Raw genomic sequence first — 27,068 nt, 5'->3', positions numbered from 1 at the left:
AGATGGGTCCTGCATTCATCATACCTAAGAGAGCAAGTCTTAGAACTCTGTGAAGGACTCAAATTCTATCCATGGCCGCCATACTGACAGGAATTTATCAGTTTTCCTCGCATTCTCCGCACACAACTCCTCCATATGACACAGGTGTGACCTCTCTTGCTGCCATTCATACATAGAAGGAACATGAGTAGTCCGCCAATGGCGCCATGTTCAAGATTAGGAAAGAGCTGTGCCATCTCTTTACAATCAAGCACATACGCAGCCAAGTTCGATGCATATCCCATTCCAAAAGTCGATAAGCTGATTGAGAGACTGGGTAAAGCCAGATACAGTACCACTCTTGATCTTTTAAATGGATATTGACAAATAGCTTTAACTGACAGAGCAAAAGAGAAAACTACCAGAGGGATTGTTTCAATATAAAAACATGCCGTTTGGTTTACATGGGGCACCGTCTACCTTTCAAAGGATGATGGACTAAATTCTGAGGCCACGTCATGGCTATTCCATGGCATATCTTAAATGCACAAAGCCAAATACCTTGCCTACGTTATTGGCAGAGGTGTAATCAAGCCTCAAGTTAATAAGGTGGAGGCTATACAGAGTTGGCTTAGACCTTTAACCAAGTGACAAATCAGGGCATTCCTGGGCATCACAGGGTCTTACCGCAGATTTTTGCCAAATTTTGCCTCCATAGCAGCACAGTTGACTGACTTAACTAAACGTCGGAGTTCAGTAATGGTGACTAGAGATGAGCGAGCATTGTCCTTAGCGAGTACCTGCCCGCGCGGAAGAAAAGATTCGGGTGCCGGCGCGGGTGAGCAGTGAGTTGTGGGAGTGAGCAGGGGGGAGAGAGGGAGAGAGAGATCTCCCCTCCGTTCTCCCCCGCCCCCCGCTGGCACCCGAATCTTTTTTTCCGAGCGGGCAGGTACTCGCTAAGGACAATGCTCTCTCGAGTAATTGTCCTTAGCGAGTATGCTCGCTCATCTCTAATGGTGACATGAACTCCTGAAGCAAAGAAGGCTTTTCAGAGCCTGAAGTCTGCTTTATGTCAGCAACGAGTATTAATCACCCCATACTTTACAAAAGAATTTGTTGTGCTAACAGATGCTTTGGATGCAGGTCTGGGTGCACGTCGGGGAGGGTGGTGAAGGGCTGTGTAATATGAGTGCCCGAAAATAAGCTACAGCTGTAGAAAAAAGACAGTGTACATCACCTTAGAAATGCTGTCCGGTGCTGCTGCAGCTTCTCCTTGTTCCCCAGCAATATTCTTTTTAATCTCTTATTACCGGGGATTGAAAAATCCCCATCTCCTGGAAGAGCTGGCTGTGATTGGCTCACGCTTAGCCAATCAGAGCCAGCGCTCGATGAATGGCTGTAGTTGGTTCATCAAGCGCTGGCTGTGATTGGCTAAATGTCAGCCAATCAGAGGCAGCACTTCAAGGAGGCTTGAATTTTTCAATCCTCGACCAGAAGAGATGAAGGAGAACAGTGCTGGGGACCGGGAAGAAGATGCAGCGGAGCCGGAAAGCGCTTCTAAGTTGATGTATACTGTCTTTTTTATTTTTCCCTGCAGCTAGGGCATGGGTTACGGCTTTGACAGTAGGATTCCCTAGTGTAAAAGTTCCATCACACCACACATAAATCGTGTTTTCGTGCAATGCATCAAAGAGGAAGGCTTCATAGGGAAACATGGGCTACAAAACCTCACGAGTCGTGGTTTTTGAGTTGGGATGTCCCATGCTACAAAACATCGCAAATGTGACAGAACCCACATACGTGCGATTTGTCACAAAGTGAAAAAGTTGTGCGACTTTATCGCCTGTGTGAACGAGGCCTAAAGCTGATGCCTTGTCATGGGTACACTGATGGTTATAGGTGCCCAGCCCTCCGGTCTGTAGAAGACGGGGGGGGGGGGAGGGATATATGGACAAGTAAATGGGAGGCTGCTGAATGAGATGTATACCTCACCCAAACACTTGGCCTGGGTGAGGTAGGGATCCAGTCCAGGACTTTTTTGTGGGTCCCAGTGAGCTCAGCTAAAAATACTGAGCTGATTACTGGGACATAAAGGACTTGCAGTCCTGATCAGAGCCTGGAAGTGACTGCAACTACTGTGGATTTGCTGCACGTTAGACTTGGGTGAACCTTTGAGTTTGCTGACGCCCCCCTCCCAAACCCCCTCCATCACGCAGACATTGCTACAGTAGGTATGCTTAAGGTCGGTTTCACACAGACGATAAAATTGTGCGATTTTCTCACGATGCTACAATCGCATGTATGGTGATGCCCATGCTTCACATTAGTGATGTTTTGTAGGCTGCTACAATGCAAGAAAAATAAATTGCAGGTTGCTGAAAATTGCCATGATTTGCTATGTTTTGTAGCGTATGTTTTCTATGGAGCCTACCTTTTGTGTTGCATGGCATGAAAACATGGTTTTTGTGTGGTGCGATGCAACTTTTACAGTAGGAAATCCTACTATTTCCCCTAAAATCTTCCCTAGCTGCATGAATAACACACAATACATCCCCTAAGTGGCGCTCTCCAGCTTTCCCGCACTTCTCCTCTGCAGCTCCAACACTTGTTTGTAGTCTTCAGGGAGCGTTTCCTGGTCAGGGGTTTTAAAAGCTCTCAAGCACTGCGGTTCAGCCAATCACAGCCTTTTGCACTGAATGGCTGTGACTGGTTCATAGAGCGCTAGCTCTGATTGGCTGAGCCGAGGCAGCGCTTCTTGGAGGCAGGTTTTTGAAACCCCTGACCAGAAAGCACGCCCTAAAGATTACAAACAAGTGCCAGACCTACAGAGGAGCCGTACGGTAAAGTGGACAGCGACTCTTAGGTGATGTATTGTGTTTTTGTTTTGTTTTTCATGCAGGGCTTATTTTCAGGGTAGGACTTATATTTCAAGTCCCCCAGCCCCCACACACAAACATCCCGGCAAAAGAGCACTACAACGTAGCATGACTTTGTAGTAACACAAAATTGTGATATTGCCACGAAAAAACACAGTGATATCGCACAGAATACAGATATCACTGCGATTTTCTTGCAGCGATATGGCTGTCGCCTGTGTGAAAAAGGCCCAAAGGGCAACTCCGGTGATTTTTTTTTTTCTTTCATTCATTATGTAACTAGTAAAACCTGCTTTAATTATTCCTTTCTGAACATTGCTCTCTTCAATTGGGTCATTGTAACCACCTGGGAATTACTTGTCTCCCTGTGACTCCTCCAAAGAACAGACTTGGGTCTTTCCGTATTCCTGAATTATGGAATTACTTGGACTGTACCACACAGGCTCTTCACGGGGAATAGGAACTCCTCCTACTGCTGATGAATTTGAGGCTCCTACTTCATAGTTATAATAAAGAAGATGGCAGCTTATCTTTCTGACTGTTTACATGTAGTCTGTAGCTTGGGTGAACATAAGGGGTTATGGTACTGGCTCTGATAGTGTCTGTCTCTATATATAGGATTACACAATGGTAAAGAAGACATCGAGTGACGGTACGACTCCCACCAGCCATCTCCAGGAGTCAGGAGGATGGAGCAGGAGCCAGAGCCCCATCACAGAGGCTCCTCCTCACTTACCGATACATGAACAGAAGATCTTAGAACTCAATAACAAGATCACTGAGCTGCTGACTGGAGAGGTGACACTGCTGGGAATGCTGGGTAATTATACAGTAACAACACTAGAGGAGTCTGGGTAATGACGGTATCATTGTGTTGTCAGGTTCCTATAAGGTGTGAGGATGTCGCTGTCTATTTCTCCATGGAGGAGTGGGAGTATTTAGAAGGACACAAAGATCAATGCAATAACATCAAGATGGAGGACCACCAGACCCCGATATCACAAGGTATGAAGAGACATACAAAATTTTCAAAGTCTTGTTCACCAATACTATGGGCACTTTGATACCATCTTGTGCAGTACATTTCCATGTGAGCAGTATGACATTTAATTTAGGATCTTACCAATTTAGGCTTTTTCGTGTCACTTTAGAGCCCTATCTTTGCTATAGATGTCAAGCATATCCATATGGCTCCATCAGCTGATGGATGTCAAATAAGTGATAGACACAGCAGGGAATACACGTGCGGTAGGTGTAGGACACGCTGTCCAATATCACTTAATTGAGGACCTTCACTAACCCCGTGTTGAGTCCCATTTTTCTTTTTTTTTAAGTTCCCCACAATTTGTGGGGTCCATTGTATAGAATAGCAGAACATTGGATTTGGGGAAAAGAACTGGCGACCATATGCTGCAATAATTCATCTGTAATAAAAATGGAAAAAAGGATGTAACCTTTTCTATATTTATATTTTTGCAGACTGTGACACTAAATTCTTGTAACATTAGAAAGAAATAGTTGTGTGGGTACTCAGTAAATTCTGGACTAGGAGTGGCCCTTGTGTTTTCTGGTACTCCAGTAACATTTCCTGTGTGCTGATGCTGCAGCGGTACTTGTGTTTTGTGCCAATGTATTGTTTGTTATAGGATATACATCACTGCCGGCAGCTGGTGGAATTAGTTTTGTACTTCGGATCTTGTTTCTGTTCTCCTCTGTGTTGGCACATAATGTGGCGTTTGCCTTTTCCAACATGAAGTTCCTATGGCGCTTCCTTATTACAATGCAGCTTCTAGTGCAGGCGAACAGATTCTGTGTGCGAACCCGCAGCCGCCGGGAATCAAAACTAGAGATGAGCGAGCACACTTGTCCGAGCTTGGTGCTCGATCGAGTATTAGGGTACTCGAGATGTTCGTTACTCGAGACGAACACCAGGCGGTACTTGAGTCAATTGCATTTCCTTCCCCGCATGTCTAGCTCCATTTTCTAGCCAATAAACATGCGGGGAAGGCATTACCACTTCCTCCTGTGACGTGCCAGCCCCCCCCCACAGTAGTGAGTGGCTGGGCCGATCAGGTGACCGCTGAGTACTTAAACTGGTCCCACCCGCGGCTCGCCTCAGACGCATGCTGGCAGTGGTAATGGAAAGTGCTGAGGCTTATACAGGGAAAGTGTTTGAGTAAGATCCTGTCTTCAAGAAATGCCAACGGTCCTTCTTAGGGCTACTCCTCATCGTGTGCATTACTGTTGTGGCTGGCTGGGAGCAGTAGTGCACCAATTTAGTTTTTTTAAAAACATATCCCTCTGCAGAGCATTACAGCTATAGCATTCTCAGTCTCATCGCTAAGTAGTATGCAAATATTTCCTGAGCCACTCCAGATCATTGTAGCTATACCGTCCTATGTGTGCAGTGCCTTAGGCAGAGGGCTCACTCTCATCGCTAAATAGTATGTAAATATTTCCACTCCAGAACAGCATTTCACAGATACCATACTATGTGTTGGGTGAAGTATCTGCAGTTATCAGCACTATCCACTGGCTGTATAGCTTTCTGCCCCTGGGCAGAGCTGTGCACAATACCCTTTCCTTGGGTGCAGTGAAGTTGCCCCTGTTGTTAGCACTGTTCACTGGCTGTATAGCTTTCTTCCCCTGGGCAGATGGAAATATCTTATAAAAATGTGTACAGTAGGGGGGCCTGGCCAAGATGGCTAAGATGTCCGATGCTAGTTTGTGAGCTCCATTCTTAGCCTTCCGCAGAAGGTTGCTTTTTGCAACACCAGAGGACCCTTTGAAGCAAGCAGCAGCAGTTGTTTGAAGAGGAGAGTGAGAGGATGACAAGGAAGAGACCAGCAAGGCCAGGACCCAAGCGCCTCACAGACTTTTTCCCTGCATGAGATGCCAAGGGGGAGCGAGAGGAGCAAGCCTCAGAGTCGGACAAGAGGGAGAAGATAGTCAGGAGGGGGAATGACAGGCCAGAGGGACTCTCAGCCACATGTCACCGGTAAGAGGACTACCCCCTGCTCCCATCTCTAGTAAATCCCAGGCACAGAAACAGCAGCAGCAGCCGAGCCCTGCACTGACACCGTTCAGACGGAGAGGAGGTGGGAGACAGCCCAGAGGGGGAGAGCTGACATAAATTACCTCTCCAAAATGCAGGATGAAGCAGGGAGAGTGAAGAGGAGGGAGAGGAAATGTCCTCTCATGATAAAAGTCCCGAGAAGAGGAGACCAAAGAGGGAGGAAGCAGCGCAGCACACTACAACATGGCAAGAGCAGATGGAGGAAGGGGTGGAGAGAGACCCAATGTTCCAGCCAAACTGCCTCGGAATTCTTCATCAGAGACATGATAATGGCTCTAAGGGGATCCCTAAAAAGAGACCTTTCAGTGATGAATAGCACAGTTAAGTCTGCTATATCACAGTTAGGTGAAAGAGTTGATCATTTATAGTCAAACACAAGCGAAACAACAAGTTCGCATAATGAGCTTATTGATGCGCATTATAAATTGGAGGCAGTCAAAAACAAAATGGCCGATCTGGAAGACCGCAATAGGTGCAATAATGCCAAGGTAAGGGGCATTACTGAAACAATACGAACAGAAGATCTTCGCAATCATGCACAACGCCTTATAAAATATCTACACGTGTTTCCCACTCCCTTTGAAAAGATCTAGCTATTCTCACAAACCGCACTGCTAGTGTGGAAAAGGCTCTCCCTAATCACTTCCTTACTCAGAGAAAACAAAATTCTGTATAGGTGGGGATTTCCGACCAAATTATACATTAATAAAGAAGGATCAACAGCATACATCCCCACAAACCTTGCAGAGGGCTTCACACTCCTGAATAAATGGGGTATCCAACAACCAAAACATACCACTCTGACCCGTGTGACCAGAGAATGGTCGTAGAAACCTGTTCCCAGGCCACATAGAAAAGGAGTGGCCAAACGCTAATATGCTGCACAAGTGAGACATTTATACGAGATTCAGAGGTCCTCAAAACAAAGGAAGTGACACGTTTTCCTATGACGGCTGAACTGTACCTACCCCAATTCTTGACCTTCATAAGTCGGGCATACAATTACCCACCAGATTTGGAAGGTCATTATTTGTTTCCTATACCCCAGTTAAAGTTCTCAAGCTTTAAAGTTAAAGGGATGTTCATCCCAAATTGTTTTCCACTCTGCAGTTTTAATTCATAAGGAAATATCCATAACCAAGGCATTGGTTACCAAAAAGGAATGACCAACCAGAAGATAACTAACCAACCAAATGTTATAAAGATGATCGCAGCAAGTTTATTGTTACCCCACAGTCCACAATCGATATAAAGCTAATCTCTAGACTAGAGGACATAACTCATTTTTTTAAAAGAACAGCAATATAGAAGGAGCCCCTTACAGCAGAAGCAGATATCCTTTGTGTGCAGGAAATGCACCCTGCAAGGAATGGATGCCCAGTTATATCCTACTCCAAATTTCCTAGAGTGTTCATGACCAATGCAGAAAAGAGAAAGCCGGCGTGTTGGTGGCAATAAGAGACAATGTGGACTTTCATCTATTGAATATGGAAACAGTTGAAGGGGAAAGATATCTGATTTTGATTTGTAGGGTGAACGGATTTCTCATGACCTTGGTCAATATATATGCACCCTACTCATTACAGCTCCGGTTCTTGGGCAAGGTCATGAGAAAAGTGAAAAAGATTCAACAGGGGTACTTAATTGTATGTGGGGATTTCAATATGGTAGTCGACGGGGGACTAGATTCCAGTAGTAAAAGTAGAAGAAATTTGCCATCCCTGACCCCATGGTTGCTCAAAGAGGGGTTATTTGAGTCCTTTAGGTGTGTACATGTGAGTTTGAGGGAGTACTCTTTTTCTATTCGACATGCCACAAATCATTCTCGAGAATAGATATGTTTTTGATAGATTTTCACTTACTCACTAAGGTGCAACAATTGGTTTGGCCTCTTGGTCAGATCACTTTATAAATAGTGCCCCAATCATCTACCCTTAGAAGCTAGAGGAATAACACTTTCTTGATGAAGCTTCCAAATTATCAGGAGAAATTTCAAGAGGCGCTAGAGGAATATTTCCGATTAAATGATTCCTCTGAGATGTGTTACTTTCTACTATGGAATGCCCACAAACCAGAGTAATCAGAGGAATCATGATTCAACAAAGCTCTAGATATAAAAGGGGAAAAAGTAAGAAACTACAAGATACCATGTTGGAACTAGGAAATATTGAAAAAAGAATGCATAGAAACCCCTCAGACTACCTACATAAAGAACTCCTAGATACTAAACTAAAGGCCAGAAATATTCTCTTAGACAAGCATGAGAAAAATCTAAGGTCACTGGGAGCCAAATATTATGTGGCTAATAAGAGATATACCCGTCTTATCGCTAACCGGATGAAACAAAAAAGGTCAAACAAAAATTCATAGTGACCAAGAGGGATTTGTGAGGGAGAGACAGACATCGGATGCAACAAGAACGGTGCTTGACTGGATGAGGGGAGTGGAGGGCTCTCGAGCGCCTTCTCTGCTCCTCACATTAGATGCGCAGAAGGCGTTTAACAGAATACATATGGGGTACGCCCTTGAGAAGCTAGGGTTTGATTATGGCAGTCATCCAGGCATTATAGAGAACCCCATTGGCAAGAGTATTAATTAATGGAGTCACATCTAAATCCTTCAACATATTGAATGGTACCCAACAGGGGTGCCCTCTGTCCTCGACCCTGTTCATCTTGACGATGGAACCCCTGGTAGAGGCTGTCAGGATGGATGGGACCATCAGGGGTATTCCACTAACCTTCAGGCAACATACGTTTGGGCTTTTTGCTGATGATGTAGTACTGATAATGTCCTCTCCCCTCCAATATCTGAGGGCAGCATCTCGCCTTATTGCCACATTTTGCTGAAATTTCATACTATAAAATTAACCTGACCAAGTCCAAAATACTTTCAATTTCCTCCCCAGACTGCAGAACCAGATCAAACGACAGTTCCTATTCACGTGGGATACTTCAGGAGTTGAATACTTGGGTATAAAGCTGTCCTCCTTGGTTGCCAATATAGCAAGCACTAACATCTCCTCTCTAATTAATAAAATACAAATCAGTATGCAAAAGTATGCCAAGGTTGAATTCTCCTGGTTAGGCAAAATTGTTCTATATAACATGCTGATCCTTCCTCAGGTTCTATACAAACTACGTTTAATCCCTATCTAGTGCCCCACAAGATTGATTAAAAGGTTTAGAGGATCTATTGTTTTCCTTTATTGGGGGCAACAAGAAACCTAGAGTTGCCTCTTCTATTATGTATAGCCCCAGTAGAAAAGAGGGAATGGGAGTCTCAAAAATAGCAGCCTACTACAAAGCAAATTTATTAAAGCAACTAAGGTAATGGTGTGTGAAAAAGTAGGGAATAGGGTCACCTACAATGGAACAACATTTTATTGGGGGGAAATCGCTACACAACCTCTTATTGGATGTAGCAGTAGACCCTGGGTTGGCAGTCTCAGAATGCCACACTGTTAAGGCCTCCATCTACGCATGGCTCCAGATATTGCAGATCTAGAAAGACCACACCTCCAGAAAGATGGTGTCCCTCCCTGTAGAGATACTAGAATTCTGGACAGACCACTTGTATATGAGAAACTGGAAGAACAGAGGGGTGCAGCTTTTAGAAGACCTATCATGCAACTCTAAGATGAAATAATTTCAGACCTGACAGTCTGAATTTGGCCTTCCTAGTAGTGAATTCTGTAGATATTCTCAAAATCAGAAATATATGGTCGTCCTCTTTTTCTCCTCCCCCTTCAACCTCAGTCTAAAATTCATACATGAAACTTTCTGTAGGGAAAGTGAAGGATTAGATATTTCACCCAAAAAACGCATATTTTGAACTGGCAAAAAGAACTGGGAAAACCTTTCACTGACTTACACTCAATGTGTGCAAATCTTGTTGAAGTTCATCGCAAAGTGGTAACCTGTTGGTATCTCTCACCGGCTAGGCTCGCAGATTTCTTTCCTGATACCTCTGACCTATGTTGGAGAGGCTGCAACTTGAGAGCTTCCCTCCTTCACATTTTTTGGGGATGCCTAAAAATACAACTTCTTTGGCATGCTATGTTCTCTTTGTTGGAGAGGTTCATAAGTACATTGGCTGGTAATTCCCAGCCAATGTAGGGTGCCGCTTTCTCTGTTCAAACAAAGGCTGGACAACTATCTGTCTGGGATGATTTAGTGAATCCTGCAGTGAGCAGGGGGTTGTACCAGATGATCCTAGAGGTCCCTTCCAACTCTACCATTCTATGACCTTACTCTCCCACCCCCCTCCCCCATCCAGTTCGTATTTCCTTCTTTCCCTTTATAATATTTACCACCCCCTCTTTCTTTTCATCCTCGCCCTGTTATTTCCTAGTTTATGCTTACTTTAAAAGTTTTAGAGATAAGGGGCCAAACGGGGCTAATTTACATCTATGTAAATATAAAGTTTTCATTTGCATCATACATGAAAAAGATGTATAAGTGATAATATATTTTGTGAAATGCCTTTGCCTCAGTAAGAATCAATGAAGTTAAAAATGTGTACAGTATGCACATATTTGAGATATTGCAATTGAAAATGTGAAAAAATGACATTTTTTTTTTCAAAATTTTCCTAATTTCGGCGCTTTTAATAAATATACAGAAATTATTTCGGTCTATTTTGCCACCTAAATGACGTACAACTTGTGGTGAAAGAACAATGTCTGAATCTCTTGGATATGCAAAACCTTTACGGAGTTATTCTATGTTTAAAGTGACACTTGTCAGATTTCCAACATTTGTTCTGGTCATTAAGGCGCAAACAGGCTTGGTCACAGAGCGGTTAAATGCTGCTGTCAGAATTGTCTGCTTGTAAAAATGCAGTACAATGTAATACTGTGGTATTACATTATACTGTATGAGTGCTGAAATTATCACAAGTTTAAGCCCCCTATGGGGACTAAATAAAAATAAGTCCAAAGTTCCTTTAATTATTGGAAAAAGAAAATAAAGTATAAAAATACCTTTTCCCATATTAAAGGGGTTGTCTCGCGAAAGCAAGTGGGGTTAAGTACTTCTATATGGCCATATTAATGCACTTGGTAATATACATCGTGCATTAATTATGAGCCATACAGAAGTTATTCACTTACCTGCTCCGTTGCTGGCTTCCCCGTCTCCATGGCTCCGTCTAATTTCGTCACGTGCCGATTCCAGCCAATCAGGAGGCTGGAATCGGCACGTGTGACGGGGGCGGAGCTACGCGATGACGCGTACAAGGGGGCGGAGCCAAAACGCCGATGGTGCCGAGCCGAAGGGAGAAGACCCATCTGTGCAAGCACGTCTAAAAAAGCAAGAAGACACCGAAATTAGACGGAGCCATGGAGACGGGGACGCCAGCAACGGAGCAGGTAAGTGTATAACTTCTGTATGGCCAATATTTAATGCACGATGTATATTACAAAGTGCATTTATATGGCCATACAGAAGTGCTTAACCCCACTTGCTTGCGCGGGACAACCCCTTTTAACTCCACAATTAATCATGAAAAAGTGTAGTAAAAAGCGATCAAAAAGTCACACAGACTTCAAAATGGTCCAAAAAAAAAAAAAACATAAGAAAATTAGCCCTTGCACAACTATATCAACAGAAAAATAAAAAGGTTATGGCTGCCAGAGGATGGCGGCAGAAATTTTTTTAAAGTAGTAAGGGGAAAAGTAAAGCCTATATAAATTTTGTATCATCATAATCCTACTGTCCCACAAATGTTATGTCATTGTTGGCATAATGTGAAAGCCCCCCCCCCCCGCACACACAAAGATGACGGAAGTTTTTTTTTCAATTTCAAAAACACGCCTCCATGTAGCTATCTAAACAGAAAAATTTAAAAGTTATATTTTGAAAGTGAAGAGGAGAATTAAGAATAAAAAAAGCCCGCGACCTTAAGGTGTTAATGAAAATGAACCTTTGAATCTTTGTTGTTCAGTTTCTCGTTTACACTGAGCAAAGATTGGTGCAATCACACACTCAGGAGGATCATCGCCGGCTGGATTTTCATGAGGTTTTTCTCATGTTGTGTTGCAGCTTTTTAATTGCTGTCAACATGCATTTTAAGCCCCATATGTGTGTTACCATGGTTTTGTGCACATTTCCACTTCATTATTGTACTTACAGATATCTTGTAGCTGCACTCAGGGGCCACTACATTGGGTACACAATTGTAGTCTTTGATAGGACCAACTTTCCCGTTGTACAGCCCAAACTCTTCATGGGCGGTCACAGGACTATGGGAAATGGAGGGAGAACAGTTAGCAGATGTTTTTTGCTAGACTAGTACCATTTTGGGTTACATAAGGTTTTTTTTAATCACTTTTCTGCATGTTTGTTTTTGGGGAGTGGGGAAGTGAAATGAACAAAAAATTCATCTTGGCTCTTTTTAACAGTGTTTTTTTTTATATAGCATTTGCTGTGCAGGATAAGGTGTGTTTTAATTTACTCCACATGCTGTTATAGATGCAACAATAGCAAATGTGTCTTTTTTCATAAAAAAAATAATAATACCAAGAGGAGAGCGTGCACAAGTCTTTTTTTTTTTTTTTACCATTTTAATTACATATTTTTTTTTATGTCCGTGTAGGGGATTTGAACTTGTAATTCTGTGACATAACATGAAAACAATTTAAACAAAGAGACAGAATGCAAAAGTTTAATTTTTTTCTTTTAATTTCCCTGTATGGGACTTGAACCTGCGATCCCATGACCTGAATTATGTTTGTTATTGATGTATTTAATGGGGTTGAGCAAAGCATTATAGGGCTGGAAACACACATGCAGTTTTGGGGGCAATTTTTAATGTAATTTTTTACTAAAATAAAAAAGAAGGAAAATGAGAAATATATAAAGTACTCCTTTTGTATCTTGTTCTTCCTGGGTCTAATTCTGGCTTTCACTTGAATTACTGTATCAAAAACCGCAGGTGTTTTTCCAGCCTAATAAGAATTTTATATATTTGGCTACTTTTTTCAGTTGGAAAAAAAAATCACTAAATTCAAATTTAATCCTAACAGAAAATCCCATTGAGGACTTTGATGGAAACTTCATGTCATCGCTAAAGTGTAAAGCAGAAGATGAAGATATTGTGCAGCACTCTCCAGGAGAAAACCTCATTACCCTTAATGTTCAGCCAGTATATAACAATACGGATCCATCATATAATCCCCCTGATCACGAGGAACCTTCTCCTGATCAATCTCAGAATTTAGCTACAAGTACAGGTCCGACCGGGGGTAACGGTCTTCAATATGGTAAACGGTTTGCGAAAAGCTCGGGTCTTTTTACACACAAAAAAACTTGCACAGATGAGAAGCCATATTCATGTTCAGAATGTGGGAAATCTTTTCCCAAAAAATCTAAACTTGTTAGACATGAAATAACTCACACAGCAGAGAAGCCGTTTTCATGTTCAGAATGTGGAAAATGTTTTAAGCTGAAAACCGCTCTTGGAAGACATCAGAGAATTCACACAGGGGAGTCATTTTCATGTTCTGAATGTGGGAAATGTTTTACCGATAAATCAGATCTTGTTAGACATCAAAGAACTCACACAGGGGAGAAGCCATTTTCATGTTCAAAATGCGGGAAGGGTTTTACAAATAAAGTAAATCTTCTTGGACACGAGAGAATTCACACAGGAGAGAAGCCCTATTCATGTTCAGAATGTGGGAAAGGTTTTAAGCTGAAAACTGCTCTTGTTAGACATCAGAGAATTCACACAGGGGAGTCACTTGTATGTTCTGAATGTGGGAAAGGTTTTACCCATAAATCATATTTTGTTAGACATCAGAGAATTCACACAGGAGATAAACCATATTCGTGTTCAGAATGTGGAAAATGTTTTGCAAAAAAATCAAAACTTGTTAGACATGAAAGAATTCACACAGGAGAGAAGCCATTTTCATGTTCAGAATGTGGGAAGCGTTTTACAAATAAAGTAAATCTTCTTGGACATGAGAGAACTCACAGAGGAGAGAGGCCCTTTTCATGTTCAGAATGTGGGAAATGTTTTACAATAAAACCACATCTTGCTTCACATCAGAGAACTCACATTAGAGAGAAGACCCTCTTCCCTTTAGCCCTTTCCAATCAACTGTCTGACATCTTCAGACATTGTGATTGAAGGCTGTACAACTCCAATGTTGGAAGATGTCCAGCAGGGTATTCTTATTGTATATTACTGGCCGCTCTGTTATCGGGGGGCCTCTCCAGCATGTCCCATACCATAGTACTAGCTCTGGCCAGTAGATGGCACCATTGTATAAGGCAGAAAGAGAAAACCCTCTAGGAATCCCTGAATTCAAAATTGGATTGCAAAGGGTTAATGCTCAAACCACAGGAAATATTTTACTAATAATTGGGCTCATCATAAATGTCACAAATTGGAGGAGCCATTTGATCTTTATGTAAAAACCGTTTTAAGCCCTTCAATGGCGGGTTTCTTACCACCCTGTCAGACCTACCAGGGCAGGTTTCCTAAATGGGCAATCATTTAATTTCAACTAATTTTCCAGTCGCGTTCCAAGACTTTTCTTTTTCCATTGACACAGCCATATGAGGGCTTGTTTTTTTGTGGGACAAGTTGTATTTGTTTAATGGCATCATTTTTGGGTATATATAATGTATTGTATAACTTTTGTAAAAAAATTAGTTGGGAGCTTTGGGAAAAATAGAAATTCTGCCATTGCCATTTGTTTTTCTTATTTCATTTTTACAGCATGTCCACACGATTCCGGCGATATCAAGTTTATACAGTTTTTTTATGTTTTGCTATTTTTGTACATTTAAAACTTAAAACTTGTATCGCCACATTCCAAGAGCTGTATTAATTTTATTTTTACATTGCCAGAGCTCTAAAAAAAGAAGTGGAAAGTTGCCGGCAAATCTGTTATATCTTCCTGCTTCTTTTTTTAAAGTCCTGCACTGTTTTTTTGTGGGACTGTGCAGGCGGTGTGTGTGCAGAATACAATGCCACAGCTTATGGCATTGTCCTCTGCACCGTCCCATAGTGAATCATAGCCTGGAAATCTTCCGGGCTATGTCACTATGGGCAGTGGAGCTAGTCACAGAAATTTTTCGGGAATGCCACTTAAGGAGTTAAAAGAATCAAATTTTGAAAACTCATATGAGAGATTTCACAGAAAAAAAGTCAGTATTCCTATTTGAAATGGTTTAAAAAAATTTGAATACATCCGGTTATTCACAGACATTGCACAGCCGGTAGGAGGTTGTTTTCTTTGTATAGAATTATTGTGGGTATAAAGATCCTTTTAGACAAAGTGAAAAATGCACAATTCTCGTTTGTCCCGAGAGAATGAGCTGGTGATGTCATCACCCGATTGTTCTCTCTCATGCAGCCTGTTTAGACTGCAGGATTCTCATTCTCAGTTCTTGTGCTCTTATAGTTCAGTGTTTCACCTTCCTATGTGACACGTAATTCCTATGTGACACACTGAGTGATCCGTGTTTAAACTGCATGAAGAGTTAACGAGTCGGCGTTGATTTTTTTGCCGGCTGAAACTAAATGAGAAATGAACGATTCTGGTTTGTCATTAACACGGAAGTGTGACAATGTTGTGCAGAGATTCCTGTGCCCCACTTGTGTGAGCGGCCAAGGATCATCCTGATAGAAAATACCTTCTGGGAACCGCCATGAGAGGAACACATGTGTCTGCAGGATGTCCTGAACATATCGCTGAGCTGTCATTGTCCCTTCTACCACTACTAGGAGGACCGACTGTCATATGTGATGGCCCCCCCTGACCACACCCGCATGGGGGGACAGTGATACCAGGCTTTCCCCCAGTGGACGGTGTACCTAATACACCATCCAATAAAGAAGCGCAAACCTTAATGCATTAAGTGCAGCTCTGTACTCATTCACATTGATGTATGCCTGGTCCCAACCAGGTGCACATTTCTGGCAAAATGTATGCCAGTTTTTGGCATAAATTACACAAACTTGTTGGTTTGGAGCCTCAGCACCTCCCAACAAGCCCCACCCTATTTTCAAAAAAGTGGCGGGCTGACAGAAAGGGCTGAATAGTTTCTAAATTTATGTGTCCTTGCACATGCTTATGCGACTTTTCTACTCCAGAAAACTGATAAAACCTTTATAAATGTCTACCAATCTTCACCCTACCTAATATGCCACAGGGGAGTTGTAGAGTTAGACTACCAATGTACTATACCTGCTGTCTGACTGGCCAGCAATGCTCACGTGATCAGTGCTTGCCAATCAGGGACAAATGTACAGTGTGCATTAGGTGGCTAGAAAATCAGGGCAAAAATCTTGGATGACTGAAAAGAAGACCCTGGACCAGTGGATAGTAGAGACAGTGGCAGAGAAGAACAGCAGGTATTGTACACCCTTTTGGTCCAGAGGTTTGCTTCAAATATTCTTTGTATGCTTTTCATTTTCCCATCATGTGTCTCTTCTTCTTGTAGACTTATACATTGTAATGTAAACAGTAGATGTACTATTTGCTGGTATCAATAAAGAAAGTCTTATTATCACCCCCGACTGTAAATCACTATTTCTAACCAATAAGGTCAGCAAGATAAAAAGGGCGTGTTCCTGCTGCAGGGAGAGTGTGTGGATGAGAGAGAGCCAGAGAGAGACAGCTCAGTGGAGCTGGGAGGGCTGCTAGCCCAGGGTCTGGTGCAGACCAAGAAGGCCAGAGGTTGATAGGGTGACACCCCCCCCCCCCCCCCTAACCTCAACACCCGGGAGAGGCGTGTGTGTATCTGGGAGAGCCAGATTGAAGCTGAAAAGGAACTCCGGTTGTATGCAGAGAGAGAGATACGCTGTGGACTCAAGGAGCTACGTGGTTCCAGCAGGACCCTTGGGGAACGCCTGCCCTCGGAATGGGGTCCGGAGATACTAAGGACCTAAGGACCAGCTGTGCTCTGGACAACCACAGGTCTGTGAATACCACTGGACTTATTGCTGTTTCCCTCAACCCTGTGGAGGATTATATTGAAGGGACTTTGAAAGGACTGTGAGGGGACTTTAAGAAGGACTTTGTGCTGTAAAGGTTATTATTCTGGAGACCCAGTCGTTTATGTTTCTGATAAAGCTTATGTGTGAATAAATGAGAAAAGGAAAGAAGTAACAGTGACTGTTTGGCGTGCTATTTAACCCCCGTGTTGTCACAACTGTTTTTTCTCTCCACTACATCCTCCTAATTATAACAACCATTTGTTATTCAGCGCACTGAGGTCTCCTTCACATGGGTGCTGTGGTTTTCAGCCGATTGCGCCATGGCAGCGCTGCCGAAAATCTCATGCATGAGAGGCAGCCGTGACCAAGTCACGTCTGCATCTCCCGTTTTATTACCTGTTCAGATGGCCGGCCTGCAGCGTATATACACAGCAGCTTGGGATACCCTTGGGTAGCTATTGGCAAAGGATATGGGGAAAGCTAGTGTGCTAAACTCCCGCTGTCTACCTGTAACGGGAGGAGACGGGGCTAAGAGATACTGTTGTCTCTTTGCCAACAGCTAGCAAAGGCCAGAAAGGGGGAGGGAGTTTAGCAGAGCCGCTGCTAAATTCCCTTCCACTTCCCTTTTCTGGCACCTCTCATAGGAGTATATGGGATTGGCCAGAAGATGGCTCCTGACTAGAGATGAGCGAGCATTCTCGCTAAGGACAATTGCTCAAGCAAGCATTGTCCTTAGCGAGTATCTCCCCGATCAGAATAAAAGGTTCGGCTGCCGGCACGGGTGACAGGTGAGTTGCGGCGGTGAGCAGGGGTTAGCGGGGGGGGGGGGGGAGAGGGAGAGAGAGATCTCCCCTCTGTTCCTTCCCGCTCTCCCCCGCCGCTCCCAGCCCGCCGCCGGCAGCCTAATCTTTTTTTCCAAGCAGGCAGGTAGTCGCTAAGGGCAATGCTTGCTCAAGTAATTGCCCTTAGCGAGTATGTTTGCTCATCTCTAGTCCTGACTTATCTTTTCTGGCCAGCGTAAAAATGGGCAGCTGGAATGCGCACTGTATGCACTTTTCTTTTCCGTTCGGTTGTTTTTACACACTGGAAAACCGCCCATCTGAATTGATGCAATGGAATCCAATGCATCAGATGGTTGCGATTTTCAACCAGCGTTTTATTGTGGCCACGTTAAAACGTTCGTTTAAATAAAGCATGAAGGAAGCACTGGCCAAGCATGTACCGTCAGTCCTCCATTCATTTCAGTGGGGGGCTGACAGAAATACCTAACAGAGAGCCACTCTGGTATCTCTGCACTGAAAGCAAATGAAGTGCTAGTAACATAGTAGGTTAGGCCAAAAAAACATGTCCATCCAGTTCAGCCTATTACCCCACCCCAGTTGTTGATCCAGAGGAATTCAAAACACTGCATTGAAAGGAAAAAATTCTCTACTGTCTCTGATATGGCAATCAGAATAAACCCCGGATCACCGACCCTTCTGAAGTAATCAGTGATATAACCTGTAGTATGGTGGGTCAGGAGGGGTATTGTCTCTTTTGAACCGGGTATAATGGAGTAGTCTCCGCTTCCGCTGTAGCCATGCCTCCTTCAAAACCTCTCTCGCCCCACTTACCTAAAGTAACCACTGACACCATTTTAATTTTTGGATAATTTTGGCCACAGCAGCCATATTTATTAACAAATAACATTAACATAAAACAATATTTTTATAATCCTCGGGGAAAAACTGGGGAGAGATCCTTGGAGACCTGTACCACTCTGTCGCTTTACCACCCGGGAAATAGTTGTAACTGCCACCCGTCGGACGACCCCATTTCCCAACACACGCCGCCCGCCGCAAACCAACCAACTTGGGAGGCTCACCAATTTGCCTCTAGTCGCCAACCTCCCGACACCGAGGCAGACTAGTCATACCCTGGCTAGCCACACCCACCAACTTTGCAGGGCGCTGACCTGGCAAAGCAAAGAGGCGACAGACCCACCAATTAAACAATTGAAGGGGAAGGTAGGTATCCAGCCCATGCCTTGCCCCCACCATTCTTTTCTGCTGATTCCAAGGACCGCTCCCCTCACCGCCACAGCCAGCACGGCTTGACCCCCTCAAGCCTGCGCCACCCTCCACAACACTAGAGCTCATTCAATGCCCTCTTGAATTCTTTTTGACCACAAATCTCTCTATGACATTTCCATGATCCCGTCTAATTTCCAGTAATTACCTGTGCCTGCCTCCAAATCTACATGCCTAACCGCCACGCTGCCCTTGCGGCCTATAAATCGAGAAACGCCCCTGTTTAGCTTTATCCTGGCCTTTTTTACACCCTTTACCGACCTCACTCCCCTCCAACTCCTCCTAGGGACTCTCTCCGACCATACAATTACCAGGCCCTGATATGGTGTTAGCAGCCACCACATCATACCTAATATCCCTCGAGAGCTCCCTGAATGGTTTCCTGCCTAAATTATTATCCCCCACGTGCAAAACTAGTACATCCGGCACTGTCTAGGCTCAACATTCTCTCCACTTCTTCTAACACCCTGCATCACCACATCCCCTTCAAGCCCATCCACCTAATGATTGCCTCCCTTCTTCCAAACCTTAACTGCCTCCCTTCCAGTCCAACTGCTGCTCTTACTGGCCCCCACAAAATGTAGGAGTGCTCCCCAAATCCACACTAATGCCAGCTGATGGCCTTTAACAAAAACAGAACAATTAATTACCCCGCGAATACCACCTATCCTCACTGCTCTTGTAATCTTCCCACGCCCGTCCCGGGCACATCTGTGCCCCCTTTAACCACTCGAAAGCACACACTCTGTCCACGAGCCCCTTGATCCATCTTTGACCGCCGAATGAAAAATTCTAGCCTCCCGTCCACCAATCTAGCAACCCCCGTCTGTAAACCGCCACTCACCTTTTTCTAGCCAAAACTTGCTTAGTGCCCTGAAAAACACCACTGTGATCGCTGCCTGAAATAATGTTCTCGCAAAAGTATCCACACATATGGTATCCAACGCCAACCCCATACATACCAGCAGGCTAAAAGATACCGGTCTCCTCGAATCATGCCGCACCTTCCCCCTCAATCCTCTGACTGCCAGCTTAACTAAAAAACTCTTTGTAACATTCCTCAAGCCTCACAACTTGCCCCCAAAAAACACCATCCTGGCCATAAACCAATACTACACTCCTCCTCCAAAACCCTACCAAGCCTACTCAACAAGGCCCCCCCCCCCACCCTGTCATCCTCAGAGTCTGCAGCCTCACAGTGTAATATCCAGGCCTCCCACTTATGCCATGCCACATCTTCTGCCACCCTCATACCCCGAGCCAGTGATTCTCATCACATATCCAACTGCTTGCTTACAACGTTCCAAAGCCGAACCGCGCAGGTCTTCCCCTCCACGTCTGCTTCGGGAGCCGGCATCCTGAACCACTCTGGAAACTAGAGAGGGCATCCGCAAGTAAGTTTTCCACCCTGGAACATGCACTGCCACTATCTGCACATTCAATGATAATGCTTCTAGCACCAGATGGCACAGCAAATTCACCATTGGAGAAGATGAGGCCATAAGCATGTTAACTATCTGAACTACTTCCAGGTTATCACCCTGAAACCTCACCTTCCTGCTACGGAAGGGAGTACCCCATAGTGCCACAGCCCCACTACTGGAAAAAAGATCCAGTAACACCAGCTTCCGTACCAAGCCAGCCTGTTTCCAATCCCCCACACACCATTGTCCTTGAAAGTATGCACCGAACCCAGCACTGCCCACTGCGTCCGTATATAGCTCCAAGTCCGCATTCTCACTTAGTCCCTACATTCTTACTGATCTGCCATTATACCTTTCCAGGAAAGAGGCCCACACAGCCCGGTCACCTTTGTGACCTTTTCCCAATCTAAGGAAATGATGCGAGGCCTTCACACTGCCAATCTCCTACAGAAGACACGGCCCATGGGCAATATCCTGCACACAAAGTTAGGTTTTCACTCAGCGACTGCAGTTCTCGGAAGGAAATTTTCTTTTTCCTATGGGCCCTCGCCACCTCCTCCTTTAACCCCTTAATGACATGGCCTATTTTGGCGTTGAGGATCAAGCGCTTTTTTGGTATTTTTCCATCTCCATTTTTCAAAAGCCATAACTTTTTTATTTTTCCGTCGACGCGGCCATATAAGGGCTTGTTTTTTGCGTGGCGAGCTGTAGTTTTTATCAGTGCCACTTTTGGGTACATAGACTATATCGTAAATTTTTTTTTTTAATGATAACAGGGAGAGAAAACGCCTCAATTCTGCCATGGATTTTTTTTTTTTTTTTTACAGCGGTTATCATGCCGCATACATGACACACTAAATTTTTTCTGCGGGTCGGTAGGGTAACAACGATACCAAAATTGTTATATTTTTTTTAGGTTTTTACACTTTTTTGCAATAAAACCCCCTTTTTTTTTTTAAATCTTTTTTTTTTCTCTATAGCTGCATTCAAAGTCCTGTAACTTTTTTATTTTTCTATGTACGGAGCTCTATGAGGGCTTATTTTTTGCGAGACCAGCTGTAGTTTTTACTGGTACCATTTTGGGGAATGTACGGCTTTTTTGATCACTGTTATTGCATTTTTTGGGAGGCAAAATGCTAAAAATTAGCATTTTGCCTCTGTTTTTTAGCGGTTTTTTTTACGATTTTTGTCGTACAAAATAAAAAGCGTGTTCAACTTTTTGTACACTTCGTTACGGACGCGTCAATACCCAATATGTGGGGCTTTAATTTTTTTTCCCCTTTTTTATGCTAATATTAGAAAAAGCATAAAAAAAAGGGTTTTTTTAACTTTTTTTTTACATTTTCCTTGTTTTTACACTTTTTTTTACACTATTTGAGTCCCTCTGAGGGACTTGCAGCACTGTGCCTATGATCGCTGTCATAAGGCATGGCAGAGCTACTGCTCTGCCATGCCTTATCGCTTATACAGCAATCATAGGCATAGGCAATACAGGACACCAGTGTCTGGCGTCCTGTTGCCATGGTGTCAGGCCAGGCTCTCGCGATGACATCGTGAGTGCCGGCCGGAGACACAGAGGGAGTCCGCTCCCTTTGTGAACTCTTTCCCTGCCGCGATCTACTTGTGACAGCCGGCTCCCACTGCGGGATAGCGCTGGATCATATGTGATCTCGCGCTATCCCCAGGACGTACCGGTACGTCCTGGAGCGGGAAGGGGTTAAAGCCTTCAACTTTTCCTCGGGCAATCGGCAAACCGTTGCCTAGGTGTCAATGGTTATACCAAAAACATAAACATGTAGTTGGCCCCTCCGTCTTATCCGGGGACAATGACACCCCAAAATGCTGAGTAGTCCATTAAAACGTAGCCACCAAAGTTGCACACACCGATGACCCGTTCGCCCCAAGCACAATATCATCCAGGTAATGGATACCCAACTGGGTCTCGCACCCCCACTCTAAAAATGAGCTAAACGCTTAAAAAAATACGCACATGAGATAAAAGATCCAATGGGCAAACAACGATCAGCCAAATACCTTTCTTCCCAAAATCCTCCAATAACCTAGTGCTCTCCGGCACAACTGGTAGCATAAACCACCAGACTAATGTCAGGGTCTCTGCCATCATTTACGGACTAGTGATGAATTAACTGAAGCTTGCTCAGCTCCTCCCTAAATGACTACACCCAGCGGGGACACCACCAAATCTTGTAAAGGGGGGTTCCTAAACGGACCCGACATCCAGCCTGAGGTAACCTCCTTACCCCATTTCTCTAACACCACACTCGGCTGCCAAGCACAGATTTTCCGTGGAAAACGTGACTTGATGTGCCGGGGGCGGAATAACGAACAGCTTGCTAAAAACCCCTAAACAAGAACGCCTCTTTCTCTCTGACTGGTTATGTATTTAGAATCAGCACCGTCTCGGCCAATTTCCCCCTAAGTCCTCCCTTTTCTCAAAAACAGTGCCCCCTTTTTCTGCAGCATTCTGATGCTTCATGCGACCCTGCGTTACAATGGAAGCAGGCAAGCTTAAACTTGCTTCCTGCACCAAACTTACACTGGCCTTCATTAAACTGCCAACAAAAGCCAAATTTATTCCCCCCCCCCCCCTTGACACGGATGTGGATGCCGAGTCGGAAGACCCGGCTCCCCCCTGCAAGGGAAGGCCAAAACGCATCGGGGCCATTACCCTCAGCCACAACCCAATATCCTTTTGATCCCATCGAATCGATGGACGGACCGCTTCCCCCTGCCTGAACTGCTCATCATAGCGCAGCAAGGTCAGGCCCCCATAAACCCTATTTTTCAGCGCCCCTTCCCCTATGACACTAGCCGAAATGGCAAAAGCCTGTAACCAGTTTGTGGATGTCTGCCAGATGAGACGCCACCTGCCCTTCTCCTCCTCTCTGTTCTCTGTTTTCCCTTGTCCAACTGAAGGGGCAAAAGGGATAATATCTCAACGTCTTCATCCCTCCAAATATTCCCCCCCCCCGTACCTCCTTCTTCAAATGAGCCGCCAAGGGCCCCTCGAAGCAAACCTATAACTCGCCCTTTGCCCTATTATGCAGGCGGGTCCCATCCCTGCCATCCTCAGCCTACTGCAACTCCCTGCTGTCGCGCGCCTCCCACCCCACCGGTGGAGCTTCTGCTTGTAATGCTCTCCCCGCTAGATGACCTGCCATCGGGCTGGTTGAATGCCGTAACCGGCCCTTGGGGGCGGCCAAACGTCCATCACACCCACCGCCTGCTCTACCCCAGTCACTCTACGCCGACCTGCTTCTCCCTGGCTGCAACCACTCCGCTGTATTCACAGCCGCCGGCGACCGGCAGATTCTGAGGCCGAACTGAAAATGGCTGAAAACCTGCTGCGATCCGCATCAAAACCCGTCAGAGCGGGAGAATTGGTGTGGAATTGTCCTGCGGTGTAATTTCTCACTGCTGAGCTCCGCCCCTTATATACTGATCACATGATGGTGACATCATCACAGGTCCTTCAGCCACCACTTCTCTTCACTGCTGAGCTCCGCCCCTACTAATCACATGACAGTGACATCATCACAGGTCCTATTGCAGTGTAGCAGATACAGAGCAGGTGGTGGTCGCTGCTGTTCTCTCTGTTATCAGCCAGCATTCTTCAGAGACTTGTATAGAGGTAAGAGGCGGAGGGTCTTGTGGGGAGGTCAGACACGTTCCATGTGGTTATTACTACAGGGGTGCGGGGGAGGTTATCCTCCAGTGGAGGGAGGGATGTATATGGGAGCGCTCACACAGGGGTGCGGGGCAGGTTATCCTCCAGTGGAGGGGGGATGTATATGAGAGCGCTCACACAGGGGTGCGGGGGAGGTTATCCTCCAGTGGAGGGGGGGGATGTATATGGGAGCGCTCGCACAGGGGTACAGGGGAGGTTATCCTCCAGTGGAGGGGGGAATGTATATGAGAGCGCTCACACAGGGGTGCGGGGGAGGTTATCCTCCAGTGGAGGGGGGATGTATATGAGAGCGCTCACACAGGGGGGCGGGGGAGGTTATCCTCCAGTGGAGGGGGGGGATGTATATGGGAGCGCTCGCACAGGGGTACAGGGGAGGTTATCCTCCAGTGGAGGGGGGAATGTATATGAGAGCGCTCACACAGGGGGGCGGGGGAGGTTATCCTCCAGTGGAGGGGGGAATGTATATGAGAGCGCTCACACAGGGGTGCGGGGGAGGTTATCCTCCAGTGGAGGGGGGAATGTATATGAGAGCGCTCACACAGGGGGGTGGGGGCGCTGTTTAACCCCTTAATGATGCGGACCCCCCCCCCCCCCCCTTTTTTTTTTTCTTTTTTTTTTTCTTCCTCCCCCCCCCCTTCAAAAAAGACACGGGTGGCCGGTATATAGAGAAATCTGATGGTGCTAAAATAGTCCTGTAGTAAAAAGCTCAACCACAGGGATACAAACAGGTGTATAATAGAGCCGCTGCAGCTTCTCATCAGGACATAACTAATAGATCCGAGACTGAAAGAAGTCTGAGATTAGATGGAGACCTCAGTGTAACCTCCTTATGTAATATTATGCTATTAGCGCAGAGAAGAGCAGAGCATCGGATAGATTTCTCTACACACCGACCACCCGTGTCCTTCCTCGTAGTATTATCATCCACCCGCGTCCTTCCTCGCGGCGTTAGCCGTCGCCCGCGTCCTTCCTCGCGGCGGTGGCCGGCGCCCGCGTCCTTCCTCGCGGCGGTGGCCGGCGCCCGCGTCCTTCCTCGCGGCGGTGGCCGGCGCCCGCGTCCTTCCTCGCGGCGGTGGCCGGCGCCCGCGTCCTTCCTCGCGGCGGTGGCCGGCGCCCGCGTCCTTCCTCGCGGCGGTGGCCGGCGCCCGCGTCCTTCCTCGCGGCGGTGGCCGGCGCCCGCGTCCTTCCTCGCGGCGGTGGCCGGCGCCCGCGTCCTTCCTCGCGGCGGTGGCCGGCGCCCGCGTCCTTCCTCGCGGCGGTGGCCGGCGCCCGCGTCCTTCCTCGCGGCGGTGGCCGGCGCCCGCGTCCTTCCTCGCGGCGGTGGCCGGCGCCCGCGTCCTTCCTCGCGGCGGTGGCCGGCGCCCGCGTCCTTCCTCGCGGCGGTGGCCGGCGCCCGCGTCCTTCCTCGCGGCGGTGGCCGGCGCCCGCGTCCTTCCTCGCGGCGGTGGCCGGCGCCCGCGTCCTTCCTCGCGGCGGTGGCCGGCGCCCGCGTCCTTCCTCGCGGCGGTGGCCGGCGCCCGCGTCCTTCCTCGCGGCGGTGGCCGGCGCCCGCGTCCTTCCTCGCGGCGGTGGCCGGCGCCCGCGTCCTTCCTCGCGGCGGTGGCCGGCGCCCGCGTCCTTCCTCGCGGCGGTGGCCGGCGCCCGCGTCCTTCCTCGCGGCGGTGGCCGGCGCCCGCGTCCTTCCTCGCGGCGGTGGCCGGCGCCCGCGTCCTTCCTCGCGGCGGTGGCCGGCGCCCGCGTCCTTCCTCGCGGCGGTGGCCGGCGCCCGCGTCCTTCCTCGCGGCGGTGGCCGGCGCCCGCGTCCTTCCTCGCGGCGGTGGCCGGCGCCCGCGTCCTTCCTCGCGGCGGTGGCCGGCGCCCGCGTCCTACCTCGCGGCGGTGGCCGGCGCCCGCGCCCTTTCTCGCGGCGGTGGCCGGCGCCCGCGCCCTTCCTCCAGAGTTTTATACCAACTATTAGTCTTTATACTCTCCTTATTACTGGAGTTTTCACACTGAGGACTTCTGCTATATCCTAATAAACTGTGTATTATTATTAGTTGAGATGCTGCATACTTTCTTACCTCCAACCATGGCCCAACTAGTGGGGCACTCGGGTTTCCAGAGCAAGGGGGCCCAGGGATAGGGGAGGGGGGAGGTGGGGGGCAAGCAACAGTTAATTCCAAAATCTGTAAATATTACTATATTTTTAAACAGTTTCTTTTGTAGAACTGCATTATTATGAGATAAGTTGTTAAGATTTCTAAGCTCAGTTAGTTGTCTATGAACTTGGGGGAAGCCGTACAATGAGTGGGGATTTTCAGGGATTTGTTAACCTGCAGGTGGGGATAAATGGTGTTGGGAATCTGACAACCCTGCCTGCCGCGTCCGGCGTCACTCTACCGTCTCCAGACAGTCACATGACCATCCCTGCTGTTCTCATCCATCACTATTAGAGTTGAGCAACATATTCTGCCCAGCTTGATGCTCATTTGAGCATTAGCGTACTTGATGGTGCTCATTACTCGAACGAGCATCAAGCTGTGTTCGCCCCTGTCCCAGGTTTTGGCTCCTCCCCACCGTAGCACGCGTCATTGGCAAATTGGCTATCTGGCTGGCGAGAGAGAGAGAGAAAAAAAGAAAAGGCTCGGAACCCGGCGTCCCACATACAAAAATGCTCGAGTCTCCTATTGTAGTCAATGGGGTTCGATACTCGAGTAGCGCTCTCGAATTTTACGAAAAGCTCGACTCGAATAACGCGGACCCGAGCATTTGGGTGCTCGCTCATCTCTAATCGCTATATTAGTTGTTGAATTTCCATTAAACAGTAAGAATCCAATAACCCACAAGGGCCGCTTATTGTGTTTGTAGGGATGGGGTTGTTGTAGATAGTTGGATCGCCTTATTATTTCTGTCCAGGTAAGTTGGATCGTTAACCTGTTGGTTAGTCTGACTAGAACAGTGAAGGGGATTTCTTATGGTTAATACATTTAGAGAATTTTT

The 27,068-nt window shown here is 46.3% G+C and overlaps 1 protein-coding gene across 1 annotated transcript in view; it reads left to right on the top strand.

The window, feature by feature from the left end:
- Positions 1-14,734, top strand: part of LOC136612845 (zinc finger protein 585A-like) — an 87,335-nt gene extending 72,601 nt beyond the window's left edge. Inside the window, exons 8-10 of the mRNA XM_066593599.1 lie at positions 3,474-3,653; positions 3,737-3,860; positions 12,959-14,734. Coding sequence (XP_066449696.1) covers positions 3,474-3,653; positions 3,737-3,860; positions 12,959-14,067 — 1,413 coding nt within the window. The 3' untranslated portion in view covers positions 14,068-14,734. The remainder of the gene's footprint in view (positions 1-3,473; positions 3,654-3,736; positions 3,861-12,958) is intronic.
- The last annotated feature ends 12,334 nt before the right edge of the window (positions 14,735-27,068 follow it).

The sequence above is a fragment of the Eleutherodactylus coqui genome, chromosome 1 (assembly GCF_035609145.1).
Source record: "Eleutherodactylus coqui strain aEleCoq1 chromosome 1, aEleCoq1.hap1, whole genome shotgun sequence".
Classification (NCBI taxonomy): domain Eukaryota; kingdom Metazoa; phylum Chordata; class Amphibia; order Anura; family Eleutherodactylidae; genus Eleutherodactylus; species Eleutherodactylus coqui.
The sequence above is the reverse complement of the archived record's forward strand: the minus strand, read 5'-3'. Positions and strand labels throughout refer to the sequence as shown.